The 17,673-nt window shown below is 34.8% G+C and overlaps 1 protein-coding gene across 1 annotated transcript in view; it reads right to left on the bottom strand.

The window, feature by feature from the left end:
- Positions 1-17,673, bottom strand: part of LOC119833641 (protein O-mannosyl-transferase TMTC1-like) — a 118,040-nt gene that overhangs the window by 56,320 nt on the left and 44,047 nt on the right. The window contains exon 2 of the mRNA XM_038357738.1: positions 15,034-15,377. Coding sequence (XP_038213666.1) covers positions 15,034-15,365 — 332 coding nt within the window. The 5' untranslated portion in view covers positions 15,366-15,377. The remainder of the gene's footprint in view (positions 1-15,033; positions 15,378-17,673) is intronic.

Here is a 17,673-nt window from a genome sequence, read left to right as displayed (position 1 = left end):
ATTCGAAATTCAAATGTAATATTTTTTTATAATTAAGTGTAACAGTATTTATGGCCAGACTAAGTATATATTCAAATAGGCTAAAAGAGTGTTCTATAATGCATTGGAGTATGTTTCACTGTTCACAGAAATATGAATGATATGTTTTACTATATATTACGATAATTCGATAGTGTGCTGACAGCATAACGTCTTTATTTGCTTCGATAGAAAAAATCTCAAACTATAAATCATGTTAGTATGCGGCCAGAGATAATATATAATTATTTCAACAGATATTTTGTTGTACATCGCTTCCTTATTTAGCCGTGTAACGAGAAGGCGATCAAAACTTACCATGCTATCGAAAATATCACCTTTAATCCGTAGATTAGCTACGGATCAGAATTCGATATTGAAAACCAACGTAAATGAATAAATTTTAAATGTAGGAATGCCGCACGCTTCGAGACGAATTGGGCCAATTCGCACCGGGGAAAGTGCCACACCTCTTCAGAGGGTCCACTGCGTCTTTCGGTGAGTGGGGAGCCTTTTCCTTATCCTTCCCCGTTCATTTCTTTATTCCTGTCAAAAGTGGGCAACACATTTGCAAGCCTCTGCCAATGTTCATGGACGATGGTATTCGTTTATCACCCGGCGAATCACTAGCACGGTTGCCCGCTAACACAAAAAATATTAAATTAACGAAGATTCGCCATTTCACCACGGATCTTTACAAACTGACCTCATTATAAAGTCGTTTTTTATAAAACTGCAATGTGAATTTTAATTAATTGTTCAATCATTGTCGATGTAATCGCAAATTGTACTTATTATTTCATTAACTAGGTAGAATTTAATGATACTCCAGCCTTTTATTCAGCTATTAGCTCGAATGAGTAATTGTGCTGGCAATTTAAATGCGTCACGTGACATTCTGCAGGGTTTAGAATTTTATTTATAAAATGAACAAGCTTACGACATTATTTAATGATAGATAAGGTTATTTTTATAATTTTTTGTTCTACAGGATTAAACCATCTAATATTATAACATAAAAGTTTGTAGGGATGTATAGATGTTACTGTTTCACGCAATAACCTTTGCCCAACTCCTTGGGATATCTATGAAATTTGGTTTAGATATATATTATAGTATGGATTAACACATAGGCTACATTTTAGCCGGGTACCACCGTGCGAAACCTTAGATTTCAGGTGGTGCTCTATAATTGAAAAATATTACAAAAGAGCAAAAGGCGTGTCAATCAAATAATGACAATAGACGCGTGTTCGAATCATGCTCATCTGTTTTCTATTTTTTCAAAATTTTTCAATAGATTATGTGGGCAAAACTGTTCGTGTTGCTATATTATAAAAGCACACGTATATTTACACGTTTTTAGTTTTTTTCGCCATATTTTACCAAATGACAACAATGTGTTGAAGTAGAGATAAAACACAAAAAAATCAATCAGTCAATCGAGAACCTACATTGCTTATGGGACATCGGTTGAAAATAAGCTTTCATATCCATAGTTCTATATCTTTGTGCGATTGCCGAAATTTCAGCGTACTTCGAGTTGTAACTGCGAGCAGACACGCGACGATTCCGTTCTCCTTTCATTAATATTCCGCTTTTACATTCATACAAACTCAAAACTTTATCTATATATCTTACCCTTCGAAATTTAACTTTTTATAACTTATTTAAAACTCGATTGTATCACTAGTTAATTTTGGATTATGTCTCTTTGACCTTACTGAACGTTACAAATAGTAGAATTTATATAATAAAGTAAAATATCTGAGGGAAGAGAATTAAATAAACTGACGGGAAATAGGTATTTTCTCATAAAATATACCCGTTTATGAAACAAAACTAAACGATATGTAAGTGGGGCAGTCCACAAATTTACTAAAACAACCTAATAAAAGTAATTACGTTTTCATTTGATATTTAAATGTAAAATTATATAATATAAATACTTAAAACTGTGTGTGCAGAATACAGAGTTGGCCGTGAAAGGGCAATTGTATAAAATGTCATTCCGATATCCCACAAAACATTATATACCTTACATAAAAGAACCGTGAGAAGACAAAAGTGATAATCCCGTATGAAATAGAGCAATTTGAAAATATTATAAAGCCTAACCATATAATAAAAAGATACATTAAAGGTTCAAACACGTAGCGAAGTTACGGATTCCATAAAACTTGTTTTATTCTCAATCGTAAAAGAGACACCGCCTTCGCCCTGATTTTATTTTACGTTTTATACGAAAGCATTATTATTTCATTCTTCAATACAGACGATTCATCGTATATAATATGAAACGGGCATGCTTTGAATTTGCTCCTGGAATAAACCCATGAATTGCATCTGCAAGAAGCATGTCGGTCGGAAAATATCACAAAAAATTCGATCCACGAATGAATGAATAATCTTTACAAAGCTGTACGTTTGAAAACCTTTTAGGGTTTCCGTTGAAATGTATTCTATATATAAAACGGGACAAGCAAAAATACAAAACTGTAAGCTTTTAAATGAAATATATTCATAAAGGACTCTTTACAATAAATACATATATATTAATTAATTACATTAGTAAAACTCGTTTATAGACAAAAACATTTTATTTTTATTTTTTCATTATCTACATACGCCCCACTTCCTTTTTCTCACCCTTACCAGTCCATTCCTCTTTGCCTGTCGTCAATAATTTTCTTACATCATACACCATATGTAACGCATAGCTACACCATATGTACACTAACTGTGCCTCGCGGTTTTTCCCCCGTAGTACCTGATGTTACATGACTTAAAGCCATGCACAATAAATGAAAGAATTTTTCAAATCGGACCAGCAGTTCCTGAGCTGAGCGGTTTCAACCAAACAAACTCTTCAGTTATATAATATTATAGTATAGATATACAAATATAAACCAACAGATGTGTTTTATATAAGAATTACGTTAGGATCGGTGGCTTCTCGTAATAAAACCGGGCGAAACTTAAACAGGCCACGGATTGTAAGCGTCACGGATAAAGGGGAATTCCAAGAGTAAAGTATACGCGTGGTACAAATTACAAGCTTCTGGTTATTTAATTATGGTTCATTTTTGCACGCATTGAGTTAGATATGGTATAAGAGAAGGATTTTTTTTACTCTCAATAAAAGCTTGATAAGTTAAAACGTCTTCCAGCGTTCATTATAATGCATGGCAAGTATAATTTTCATATGAATAAGAAATTTTTAATGAAGAAAAAGAAAGTCCCGTGGCGTGATCGTTTTTTTCTGTTTTTTTTTAAATATCTCAAACCTTAACATGTTAAAATATTCATTTTGTCCATAAAGGATTACACTTCAGGTTTTAGCAATTGTTTATCTTTTGGAATATATCTATAGTACTTATTTTCAGTATTTACATCATAAAGACAGTAGAGAAGATACACCAACAAAAGCAAACTATATTTCCCAACAGAAACCCACTTGTTAGCGAAGGCCGTGACCCATTTAAGGCAGATGCATTTTACATAGAAACAAACTGTTACACTGACCGATTTTAGCGTTGGAACCTTCTGGAACAATCTGCTTTATTATGGTTAGTGTTCCATCATCGCTCGTTAGAAAGATTTTGTTATTTCCATACTATACGTGTGAATGTATTTTCGCCATTATTGTTTACTAGCTTTTGTGCACGACTTAGCCCGCTTGGCGAAAGAAAATTAAAAATAATGAGCTATCGGATTTTTATAGTCTATGTAACTCTAGCCTCCATAAAGTGAAGTCCCGTGTCCCCTAGTGGGGTATGGGGCAGATGATGTACATCCGTTTCACTGATCGATTTTCTTTAGGGACAAGTAGGTGATCAGCCTTCTGTGTCCTGCCAGACCGAGACATTTTTTTTTGTACGTCCCCACCGGGAATCGACCCCAGGACCCCTCGGTTCTACGCTCACGCGTTAACCACTGTACCAAGGAGGCGGTCCTCTAGCCTCCATAGAATAAGACAAAGACACTAAAAACACACTTTTGTATTTATAATAACACTTTCATTTCATCGAGGAATATTGGGATAAAAAGTTGCCTATATGTTATTCCAGTTGTCCAGCTGTCTACGTACCAAATTTCATTGCAATTGGTTCAGTAGTTTTTGCGTGAAAGAGCAACAAACACACACACACATCCATACAAACTTTCGCCTTTATAATATTAGTAGGATAGGATGATATGATATGAAGTAAGGATTAATTTATATACTTATAAACATTAGTCATTAGTAAAAATATGTCAATAATATAGAACTGATTAGTTATAATAACTCTTTCAACACTTTCATTTGCTTTCGACTGAGGCATATTAAATTATTCTTGCTCAAATAATTGCATAGTGGGGCTACTGAAAATCAGCGCTGCGCATTACGCGTAGCACATGCTGAGTAGTTACTCTTTTTAGCACCGCACCAATTAGTTATAATTCCACTTTTTATTTTAATTCAACATTATGTGGTGTTAAATAAGCATTCTTTTTTTTCTTTCTTTCAATATGTTTTTCAGTCGGAATCTATTTACGCTCAAAAAAAAATTGTATTTACAACTGAATGCAAATGGAACATTTAATTAATTATGTATATTACATTGTTACATGTATTACTTTTAAATTGATTTATCTTTAACATTGCTTCATTATATCTCTAATTTTATAACTTACACCATATCTGTGTAGCAGGACCGCAAAGCACTTAGGTATATAATATTTTTATTGCAGCCCCGACCCTGCTTAGGGAGCAAAGAGACCCACTAAATAAAATATTATTTAGGAATGCCCGTATTATTGCGAACTGTATTACAATATGGTAAGGCTGCTAGGGTTTGGTTGGTTCAGATACTGTAATGAAACGTTATTGCTACAGCCGTGTTCCAGAGCTTTTTTGCTAGTATGTTAGGATGAAGGAGCATAACGGAAGATGCAAATTTTTTTTTTTTTTTTTTTTTGTCACAATGGGCAATGGAGCTGGTGGGACGCCTGATGGTAAGCGCTACCACCGCCCATGAACATTTGTAGAGGCGTAAAGTCGATTACAGACCTTATGCCTCTACAAATGGATTGCCGACTTTAAATTGGGAAGGGATTAAGAAAGGATTGGCGAGAGGAATAAAGGAAAGGACTGGGAAGGGGAAGGAAAAGGATATGGGCCTCCGGCTCCCCCTCTCACCGAACGAAACACAGCAGAATGCTATTTCACGCCGGTCTTCTGTGGGGGTGTGGTACTTTCCCGGTGCGAGCTGGCCCAATTCGTGCCGAAGCGTGCTCGACTACCACATACAGTGACATAATTAAAAGATAAACAATATTTATACAGTTTAACTCATTACTGATTTGACACTGAATATCAGTAGCTGTACCAACGAAATTGATATTTATCTTGATTCTGTTTTCAATTACATTGCGATTTTGATCCAAAATCGACTATTATTAAATTCATACTTTGTAAACAGTTCTACTTTTATATCCCGATCGAGTGGTATTATTGAAATAGATTGGTCGAAATTAGTTCAATTTTGAACACAGTACTATCTTGCGCTGTCTACCATTTTCTACCATTTCCATAGTAGATGTCAATACTGTTGAGAGTAAAACCCAGTGCTTTTGAGTGGTATTCTTATACCATCCGTCCATCAATCCGCACATAACCACATATAATCCCTAATATATTATTTTTATTTTTTTTTTGCCGAAATAATTGTTTTTCGAATAGTAAAATCGACAAATATTTGCTAAGTACATGTTGTAAGAAATCAAAAATGGGGTGTTTAATATTAGTTTGATCGTATTAATAATGTACTGGCACCGATTCTACACAACTGTCTACTTGATGTAGTCAGTTGATGACAATATCCAGTCACAGAGACTATTAATAAAGTGACACATATAAAAATCAAATTAATTTGGATTCTTTGAAACGCCAGTATACGCGATCAACTATATGGATTTTAAAGGTGATTGATTAACGATTCCCGACGAATATAATAAATAAAGTTCTGCCAAAATGAGATACATATTATACAACTCTCGACGCTTTTACATCGACAAATAAGCGAGACCGTTAATTTTTCCAAATGTCAAGTAAAATAAAGGAAAAACGCATTTTTAAATCTGACATTACGTTTTTTCCCAGCATACAGCTGAATTATCTATAACTAGCTGCGCCCCGCGGTTTCACCCGCGGAAGCGCTCATCCCGTAGGAATATCGGGAAAAAAGTTGCCTATATGTTATTCCAGTTGACAAGCTGTCTACGTACCAAATTTCATTGCAATCAATTCAGTAGTTTCTGCGTGAAAGAGCATCAAACATACACCGATCCTCACAAACTTTCGCATTTATAATATTAGTAGGATATAAAGAGGATGTATAACTGTAAAAAATTAAAAGAACAAACTTTATTCGTGATATCGTATCGTCTTGTCACCGATAAGCTTGAATTAAATGTCCGTTTAAGTAAAGATTTGGAAGTGGGTATTGTTTAAAGATAGCGCAATAAAATCTTATGTAATAGCAACATTCAGAACAGCCGGAAAGGAACTCTCGAACAGGAGGCCCGTTTCCGTTTCTTGACCCTTCCGAGTTACCAATCCTTTCTTTGTCCCATACCCCTTAGCGGGTAACGCATTTGCAGAGGCTCTTCCTTTGCGAATGTTCAATGGCGGTGATGATTGCTTACCATCAGACGAAGCACCAGCTCAGTTGCCCGCTATGACATAAAAAAGCAGCCACCATCCATCCATCCCTTCAAAGTTACGTATAATTATTAAAGTTGTTTAGGAATATGTAGTTTATTAAGTCTAAACTAATCCTAAGGCATTAAGTCGCGCTATTAGAGTTACAAGTTAATTATATAAATCATATAAGTGGATATCACTTAATTAGGTTCGTTGGTTCGTTGAAACAATAATAGTAATAAAGTGTAAGGTTGATCGTATTGTCTTAGCGTTCTATCCGCTCAAAGAAATAGTCTATTGGTTTTCGGCGTAGATTTTCAATCTCTTTTAATTATATAAAAAGCCTATTATACAATAAAAGCTATTTTCATAATAAATAAAGCATGGAGACATGGAACATTATCTTCATTATGTTCCCAAAGGTTGTTCCAACCATAAACTGCATCAGGACCTTATCTCTCGGCGCGCTATCACCCGCTTTACGACCTCGTAAAATGCCCTGTAGTGATAAATATTTTTGAAGTATCGAATATTAAAGTGCTCTTGTAGTTTTTAGAACTATGTGGAAGCTGTCTTGCTATCTTATAGTTAGTGTAAATTCAAACTGACATCTTTATGCATACTAATATTACACAGCTGAAGAGTTTGTATGATTTGGAAAATTCTTTAGTGTTAGATAGCCCATTTATTGTGCCTAGGCTATGTATGTACCTTGGGCGAAGCCTGGGCGGACCGCTAGTATGTTAATACGCGATGAGTATGCAGTTCGCTCCACCATCACAAATATATATTTATTAACATTTAAATGTTTCTTTCCTTTCTTGTTTTCATCTTCGTTATTTATATGCGTTAAATAAAGTATATTGTATTGTGTGTGTATTATTGTTTTGTATAATAATACAGATTTATATTTAGAGATTCAAAGTAGAATGTAGATGGAAGTTGAAGTAAGAGGGAGAGAAAAGTAAGTAGAAGGGAAGTATGCGAAAGTCGAATTTCGACATGTATAAACAAAGTATAGACGATTTCAACGCACCTTCTAAGTGGTTAGGTTCTGCAAAATAGACAATTGGTTTAAATTTAATTTTTAGTTTTATAGCATTGAAATGCTTTATATAAATGAGAAATTTTGAAAGAATAGAAAAAATTTGATCACGAGGTAGGATTCGAACCTGCGTTTCTTGCCTAACCGTAGCAACGCCTAGCCTCTCGGCCACCCGTGATCCCTCTAACTTTATTATATAATATAACTATAACTATATTAGGGATCACGGGTGGCCGAGAGGCTAGGCGTTGCTACGGTTAGGCAAGAAACGCAGGTTCGAATCCTGCCTCGTGATCAAATTTTTTCTATTCTTTCAAAATTTCTCAGACAATTGGTTAACATAATTTATTACACTAGCGTTCCGCCTCGGTTTTGTCCGTGGTTATAATACAATCATTGACTTCAGCCGTGTGAATGTCTTATATGCCTATAAATTATATAAATTTATACAAATATGTTAGTTTCGCAGCCAAAATATATATGTTTTTATGTTACTCCATGGTTTTCCGGAAAAATATTTGCTCTTTTAATCAAGCAGCGAAATAAACGAATTTAATTTCACTGTAATAGGGATGTGTGAAAAATCACAAGACATATTAACTGTTGTCTACTAAACAGAGATAACTGTTATTATATGACGTGATTTTTCAACTTCAACAGTTATTTTAGGTTACTTACATATGCTTTTATATACGTAATTTATTTGTGGTAATAACAAAATATGATATAATACGACGCACAGCTGGTTTCACCTTTTGATATCTAAATCTAATTCACGCTATTAAAGTATTGTTTTCCTAAGGCCGTCTAAAATTAGCCTTTACCCCAAAGTTTTATTTACATGTCGTCATATATTATGAAGTATAATGACACTATAGGTATTTATATATAATAGGGACATTTTTTATTTTGGTTAGAAATATTTTATTTTGAGAAATTTTTAGAATAGAAAAAAATTGAATTGAAAAACGCGGGTTCGAATCCCGCCTTCACGAGGCGTTTTTTTTTTTTGCCGTAGCAAAAGACGCGGGTCATTCATAAAGAATTGCAATGCTATAAAACTAAAAATTAAATGTTTTTTTTGTCAGATGCTTTTGGGGATACAGTACCTATGCTTCAAGATACCTTAGTATTATAAAAATACGTTCAATTTTAATTTAAATAGCCCCTTGCTCCATTTTGTGGCAGTGATAACATTTGACACATACATAGTCACTTCAAGCTTGTAAACACCACTTAGTTTTTATGACAAAGGTGTTATATCCTCAAGTAAATGTATGCACGAATTGATATTTTTTACGAAAGGATATGATAACGAACGTGACGTTATAACTGCAGTGATTCTCAGTCACGGTGATATGTAACCGCTATAACGCCAAACCTCTCGCGGTTACAGAGCAAATATCTAAGGGAAGAGAGGCTTTTAGCTATAGAGCGTTGTGCATTTGTTTGGACCAACTCCAAAATGTGTTTATAAATTTTCATTTAGACAATAATACATGCTCAATGTAAGGGTATGAAATTGTATATCATATAGATATACAATTATATATATTTAATTAAAATACAATTATTTATAATGATTTTTATCGTTTGTTGAAATTAAAAAAGAGATATTTATTTAATTATTCACATAGTTTCTATATATCCCAGTCTATTCGAGCGAAACCGAGGCGAGCGTCTTATTTCTTTTCCCATTTTTATTAAGTTTATAGGTAGAGTTTTAATACCATTTTCTACATACATATATACTCGTATTGTAACCGTTTTCCAAGAATTAGGAAGCAAATCTCTACTAACTATGCCCACGTGTTGTAAAAGTGTATAATCCTTATAAATTACGCTTATACCCCTACTGATCTTTTAAATTCCAATCTCCTGTTTAATATTATAAACGCTACACTTGCGTTATCTGTCTGTCTCTTTTTAACGTCTGAACCGATTTTGATAAAATTTGGTGCAGAAGTAGCTGGAATCCGAAAATGGACCTGGGACAAATTATCCCGAAAATCCCACGATAACGAGAACTATGCTGAAAATTCTCTCATTCTGTACCTTATTTGAATAGAACCTATATATATACATACATGCATATATACATAGTACAACATAGTTTAAATTATGTATCACCATGGTACCTTTATAGTTATGTATGGTTGTTACATACGTCAAACTCATAATTTTATACTAGTCTATCCATTTTTCATCGTTTTTAAAAGCAAATAGCTGTCAGTGATTAGCTGAGACTCAATTTCCGTTAGGTCGTCGTCTTACCAATAAACCATGAATCAAAAGAACCAATATTTATATAAAGCTGCAAAATTAATTCTACTATAATAAAGCTGTAAAATCGGCGAGCCACTAGGACATTAATTAAAGGCCATAAACGAATAAAATTCGTGACCGAAATCAGTATGTATGGGAATGAACGACAATATTCAAGCCACGGCCTAATATAACAACAATGACTGACCAGCGATACATCAATACGCTAATGAATTTTTAATCAATGCTGAAATTACCCGCTATTATTCATTAATACAATTTATTTGTGGCCGATACATGTGTAAATACTGGAATTTACTGCAATAGAATATTTAATTGCGCGCGTGTTTTGAAACTTTTGATCTGGGCTAAAAATGGAATATAATTTAATGCGATGAGTTTACTAATACTTCCCGCGGTTTCTTTAGTTTCATTGCTCCATCATCAGACCTCTATAATACCACCTTTATATAGCAAAAGAAGTTTTCGACTTATCGAGGTTCGTTTACAGAGAAATAAAGCAAGTAACTTTCATAATAGTTATGTAATTAACGTTAATTCAATTAACGATAAATTACTATTAGTGGTTATAGTTTGTGTGAATTATAAGTCTGAACGATTTTTCTGGTAAAGTTTGGGACAATGTGCGTATAAGGAAAGGATTTACCGACAACCTGAATATATTAACAGCACTTACGGAATACGGCCTGCGGCAAATGGGAGTACTGATCTATTTAACTGACTTACGAAAATAACATACAAAAGCTTTTTCCATGCTCAACTCCGACATTATTTTGGAAAAGCCGTAAAAGAATCAACAGTTCATAGATACCTGTATAAATCCGTGACTGTCACAAAATGAAATTAAAATTAAGCACTAGAAAATTGAGTGGTATCCACTCAATTTGTAGGAAGAAGATCGCTTTAAAGTGATTGAAATATGACCAATTTTTTTTTATGTCATAGTCGGCAATTGAGCTGGTGGTGGTGGGATAGTAAGCGCTGTCACCGCCCATTACCCCATTACCCATTACTCATTACACATCCATACATTTGGAGAGGTGTAAGGTCGATTGCAGAACTTACGCCTCTTCAAATGAATTTCCGACTTCATATTGGAAAGGGATTAGGAAATGATTGACGAGAGGAATAAAGGAAAGGACTGGGATGGGTATGGAAAAGGATATGGGCTTCCGGCTCCCACAATCACCGAACGAAACACAGAAGTATGCTATTTCACGCCGGTCTTCTGAAGGGGTGTGGTACAGCCCCGGTGTGAGCTAGCCCAATTCATGATTTACTCATTCATAGTTTACTCTTCTTTGGATACCAATATTGAGGAAGTTACAAAAAAACATTTTGAGATGGCCGCCATCTTTAACCGATTTTCATCAAACATAGCTAAGAAACATAATAAAATAACTGGCTTTCCAATAGAAAAATCGTTACCGTTACCATTACCGTAGACAGACAGCGACATCAAACACACAACACCCCTTTTACGGGGCTTAAAATTATCAAATACTCGTACATAACTGTCTATAATTCGCCCATACTGTCCGAACCAAATAGAACATCCTGTTACATTGTTCCGTCACATATTAGTGGAGGCGTTATTTCAAATCCGATTTGTGCCTTTGTCCCACAAACAAAGCCCTATGTAATTACATGCTACAATTGATGGGACTTAACCCATAATATTGTGCGAATGTAGAGATGATATCTGAATGTTATGTGGAATATATAACTGTGATAGCGCTGAACGCGAAATGCGAGCGCTTTGTTCGTTGAATTATGGAAAAATGTGTCCTTAATCAGTGGTAATCACTATAACTACTGATTACATAATATAAGTATGTATCTACATACTTATTAATATTACTCCTGTAAAAGTATGTTAGAATCTGTTTAAACACGACATACAATAGATGGTAAAATATACATCTCAAAACAAATGTAGTTTGCGAAATAATTGGTGATAATCTGTGTTTGTTAGACAATTTTTTTTTTTTAAATAATGGAAAAACTTCACGGTTTTCACGGTCAGTATAAATGATAAAATGAATCAGCAAAATTACATGTCCGCCTGGATACATATTATCGCATAATTTCATCAAAATAGCTTTAAATTTCAGTTGCTTATTCTGGATAATTACAAAACAACATACCTGTTATGTTTCTTATAAAATTAAATTTTTCTTTATTCTCCTCTTTCTTTCAAAAGATAACAAATCTAGCAATAACCTCAACATGAATGTCTAAGTACCATCTGTCGACCATAATGCACTAAGATTCGCGCGGTTCTTAACTGATATAATCCGTGCTCTAAACACATCCAACCAAAATCGTCACACAACGCAATCCTACTAATATTATAAATGCGAAAGTTTGTGAGGATGTGTGTGTGTCTGTTGCTCTTTCACGCAGAGACTATTGAACCGATTGCAATGAAATTTGGTACGTAGATAGCTGAACAACTGGAATAACATATAGGCAACTTTTTTATCCCGATCTTTCAACGGGATACGGACTTACGCGGGTGAACCGCGGGGCGCAGCTAGTATAATCTAAAACATAAAATGGCGGTTTGAAATACAAACTAAAACAGCATAAATACACATTTGCGCTTCGCAAATTCGCAGATAAGCGACTCTTTGTGCTCGGTTGTCGCGAGTTATCATTATTTATAGCCGACCACTGAGCGGCAGTTCACGTGGGATATAGAATACAGATATATTTAAATTTAAAGTTTCAACTCTGTATAGCATGTTATCCGGACAAACGTTGTTCTACGGGGACACTTTTATCTCTTGAGCAAAATAGTTTACGGTCTATTCTCAGACCTATTAGACATACGAAAAAAAAAATAAATAACAATAAAGTCAGATTCGCGACGACGCAAAAATATTGGTGATCCAATTAATACTCATGTCAACCGTTGCTTATCCACGATTTTCTAATATTTATTTTTATATCAGAAGGCTTTTAGAAATTAAAAACTTTTAACGGATTTTAAACGCGATTTATTCATTATATTATTAACCCGACGTTTCGAACACTTTACAGCGAGCGTGTTCACGGAGAGTCTCGGCGTTTAAAATCCGTTAAAAGTTTTTAATTTCTAAATGCGTTATACTCGCGTAAAATCAAACACAAGAAAATACTATATCAGAAGGCTTATATGACCAACTTGCTCAGTTGCTACCTCTTTTATAAAAAGGATCATAAGATAAAAACTTGAATAACTTACAAAACGAGTTTACCCGGGAGCCAGGGCGAGCTGGTAACATAGAAATTGCCAAATCACAGTCCAACAATCTCAAAACAAACAGCGCACCACAAAACCACTCAAATATGATTCGACAGATCAATTTCGTGTATGACTAATGCAAAACTTTATTGCTTCGAGCAGAACTGGATCTTGAGTGTGTACTTCCATATTTGTGTTAATAAACTTCCGGGAACTAATACTGATTAATACTGCAGTTTGGGTATGAACAGTTTGCGTACGTTAATTGCATGCGCGTTTACCTATATTATGCGATATAGGATTAAGTACTTTGATACAGAGATATACGTTTCTTTGAACTGAATACCGTAATAAAGTTTTTGTAAATGCAAATGTGCATTTTGTAGAATATCTTAGTAATTTCACAAGGAATTTTATCATTAAAACTTTCTAGTATATGATATGTCAATTAAAATGTAGTAACGGATGGTTACCATATCTAATACTTATCTTTTACTATCTAAACATGGTACCGCATGTAAGGTCAAAGCGAAGCGAAAGTGAAGCGAAATCGAGACGAGGGCGAGGCGAAGGCGAGATGAAGACGAGGCGAAGGCGAAGCAAAGGCTAGGCGAAGGCGAGGCGAATAATGCGGCATAATGTGGCATATCAAAGTGTGAGAGATTATAGCTCGAACCAGGGTATAAAATACCCACCGCAAACCATGAATTTAAAATTGCATCGTGTTATCTTAAATGTAAGATAGTAAAAGCACCCTGAAAACAGTTTTTATATTCAATGGCAAAAAACAGCGTCTACGAAACATATAAACATACATAGTTAAATAATACACGTGTTGATATATTAACTTCTCAGTCCAACGCCTCATGATAAATAGGGGATTCTCAGGTAAATTTATTGCCGACTTCTAGACTGTAAGCATGAATAGTACACGACATTATGAGTATTTATTCGTCTTTTTCTTGCTTCAGATAAAAACGTATTGCTATCCCACTTCCTCTTGTTGGAAAAGGTAGTGCATATGAAAATTGTTCTGATAGTGAATAGCATCGTTTTAAGGCTTTCGCTTTAGAGGAAAAATGGTGAACACGCAATGCTATTTACATGACTCCAGTTTGCCATTAAATGAGCAAAAATATATATAATGCCACGCATTATAGTAAATGACTCAAAGCAAATAAAATAATGTGAAAATTACATATAATATACAATTTATATATTTAAATATCTTTTAAAATATCATTTAAGTATAAGTATGAAGTCTATGCCTCAATCGTCGGTAAATATCGTTGTGAAACCTATCGTAAATAATTTATACGTTCTATGTCTATTCTTTAGGACTGTTGAAATGAAAATAACAAATTTGTTGTGCCTAGAATACAATATAATATCTGAAGTCCACCTATATTATTCTTATTAAAAACTTGGAAAAAATTGTACGTTTTTTACGAGTTAAATTGAAAAAAACTGCTTGATCGATTTTAAAAAGACTTCTACCAGCAGAACATCCATAACGCGTAACATGGACTATATTTATTCATTCCATCGCGCATGAACCTGGTTGATAAATCCGCATGTAATAAAAATAAAAATTACATATGGTGCATATGTAGATTACATTATCATTTAGTGAAGATACAGCTCACAAGTAGCGAAATAATTTGTGAAATCCAGTAGTTTATGTGAGAAACCATTACGATCACACATTGAAAACTAAAAAATGTCTCCTTTATAATATTAGTTAGATCATAAGATTAGATTACTCACCTAAAAGACAGCGTCGTGAGCGGCCGATACGACTTATGACTATTCGGGTCTACCATCGGCGTGCCCCAGAAGTCGTCCAAGAACAGCTGCGTTAGGCTGTTCCCGCCAGTGACGTCACCGTTCGTCACTATAGCCGGTATATCGTCGTGCACGAAATCCCCATTCAAACTGTTGCAGTAGCTGAGTACAGCGGTGGCAGTCACCATGGTGTATATCGCCCAGTCGCTGTGACCTATGTTACGTTTTGCGGCATCTTCCCGCACTGTGGGCAGGCGGCGTTTCATTTTGGGGCTGGACTTTAACCTCACTGTCACGTGCCTACATTTGCACATTTGTGCGGGGATCTGGAACAATGATATTATGTTGTTTATATATCGTTAACAACTACAAACATACATATGACTTCAGGCAGCGTTGCTCGCATGGACTTATAATAGTAATCTGAGAAAACGAGATATGGTTCGTATGTAAGAGATATTTATGTTTCTGCGATCTGCGATTATCAGCACGTTAGATCTTGGTGAAGCGCTTTTCCATTGTTAATAAGAGCATTTCTTGTTAATGTCTATAATAAAGAACCAATTTAAACAATTGAAAACCCGAATTAGGATATGTCGGAACCTATTCGCAAAAGCAACTTCGTCCCTACATGTTAGCATCATCTTAAGGCATGTAAATCTACATGCAAATTGGTCAAGCCTCAAGTATCATGTAAATTGGTCGATGATCTCAAATATGCCACGTGTTCCATAAACACAGCACATTTGGAATGTCAATCAATATTGCATTCATAGACCGGTTTAGTTCGGACTAGCTTGCTGCTGGTAGTTACAAATTTTCAGTTTGCGAAACTTAGGAATAAGAGAATTTATAAAGGGAATATGTTAGTAAATGTATTTAGCATAGCACTGTAAATCTCAAAACAAGCTGTGGATTAAAAAATATGTGACTGATATAATAAAATAATGTTCATGTTCTAAGATCGATTTTGATAGACTACTTTTTACATCCCATAGGAATTTCCTTTGACTATGCTGGTGAGGGCAAAGCTAGTAATATTTGAATATCGAAATAGCAAAAAGTATTTCTTCATATTTTACCAATGATTCGAACGCACTTTGACACAAAAATTGGTTACTGAGTATGTTTTATCAACATTTTCATCGTCTTTTTTAGAGTTCCCAGAGGATAAGCAGAACCTTATTACTAAGCTCGCTTTCTGTCTTTTTATCCGTTCATTTGTCGCCAAACAGTATCTCATGTACCGTGATTTAGGACAGTTGTAATTTTTATAAGACGATATCTGTTATCAAAGAATCGAGGTTTGCACGGTCATAAATTGGATGATTGACCACTTTTTGCAGTAGCATATTTGTACAGAAACTTTTTTTTATGTTAGAGTCGGCAATGGAGCTGGTGGGACGCCTGATGGTTAGCGCTACCACCGCCCATGAACATTTGGACTCTCCAAAAAGGTCCATTGCAGACCTTACGCCTCTACACATGGATTGCCGACTTTTTGGGAAGGGATTAAGAAAGGATTGGCGATATGAATAAAGGAAGTGACTGGGAAGGGTAAGGAAAAGGATATGGGCCTCCGGAAACTGAGTCAAGAACAAAAGTTCGACTCGCATTTGATTTCATCTACAACACACTTTAACAAAACCTATCTCGTAATTCAACTATTCACCTGTCTGAGTTCAATTTATATTCCACTGAAAGAAAAGCGGATCATGCATTGCAGTACAATTTCATGAATAAATTCCCTTAAACGGATGACAAGGGTATTTGCATTTAAGTCTTTGTGCTCAGACCTTCTGATACGGAACCCGTCTACCCGACTACCGTCTGATATGTTTGGGACATGTGTAATGGAATGTCAAACAACTGCACCGTAATCGGTATTGGCCTAGAAGCCACTTATATAAAACATTAGATATTATTAGAAATACGGCAAGGTTAAGGAATACTAGGGCGAAAGCGGGTTGGAATTCTGCCTGACTATAAAAATGTTCTATTCAACGTTAAAAAAATTAAAAAGCATTGGTAACTGATAGTTAAGAATTGTATTATAAATCACAGAGAAGTTATATAGGGGCAAAAAGAAAAAAATGGTATGGCTGTGTCGAATTTTTTCACTCAACTTGGCGGGGGCACTGCCGTGCCTATATTGGTTAACCTTTTTCTATATTACCATATATGACTTTAATCATTAGAACACGGAATAAAAATAGCACGGTATCTATATTAAATTTGACAAGATTCAATACGAATAGTAGTTATTAATTCTGCAAATATTTTCAACCGACTTCAATAATGTGCATTATGTCAGAAATCTTCAGAATGTGGACCGATTATGTGATTTTTTTTTTTATTTTAAAGCTGGTGCCTTCCGTGTGCTCCCATTTTAATTTGGTCTTGTTATGCCATTTGCAGGAAATTTAGTTTTTTATAAAGAAATTATTGTCCTTGGAAATATATTCCTTACAATCATGTTCATTGACTATTAACCAATTTGACGCTACTATGAACGTGATCTGAGAAGTTCGATAACCTAGGACGAGGACTTTGACATTTGGCGTGATATCTGTCACACGTGTTTGGGTTTTCATTTAAGTGTTTTTCGCTATTTTGATAGTA

The sequence above is a fragment of the Zerene cesonia genome, chromosome 17, assembly GCF_012273895.1.
Source record: "Zerene cesonia ecotype Mississippi chromosome 17, Zerene_cesonia_1.1, whole genome shotgun sequence".
Taxonomy (NCBI): domain Eukaryota; kingdom Metazoa; phylum Arthropoda; class Insecta; order Lepidoptera; family Pieridae; genus Zerene; species Zerene cesonia.
The sequence above is the reverse complement of the archived record's forward strand: the minus strand, read 5'-3'. Positions and strand labels throughout refer to the sequence as shown.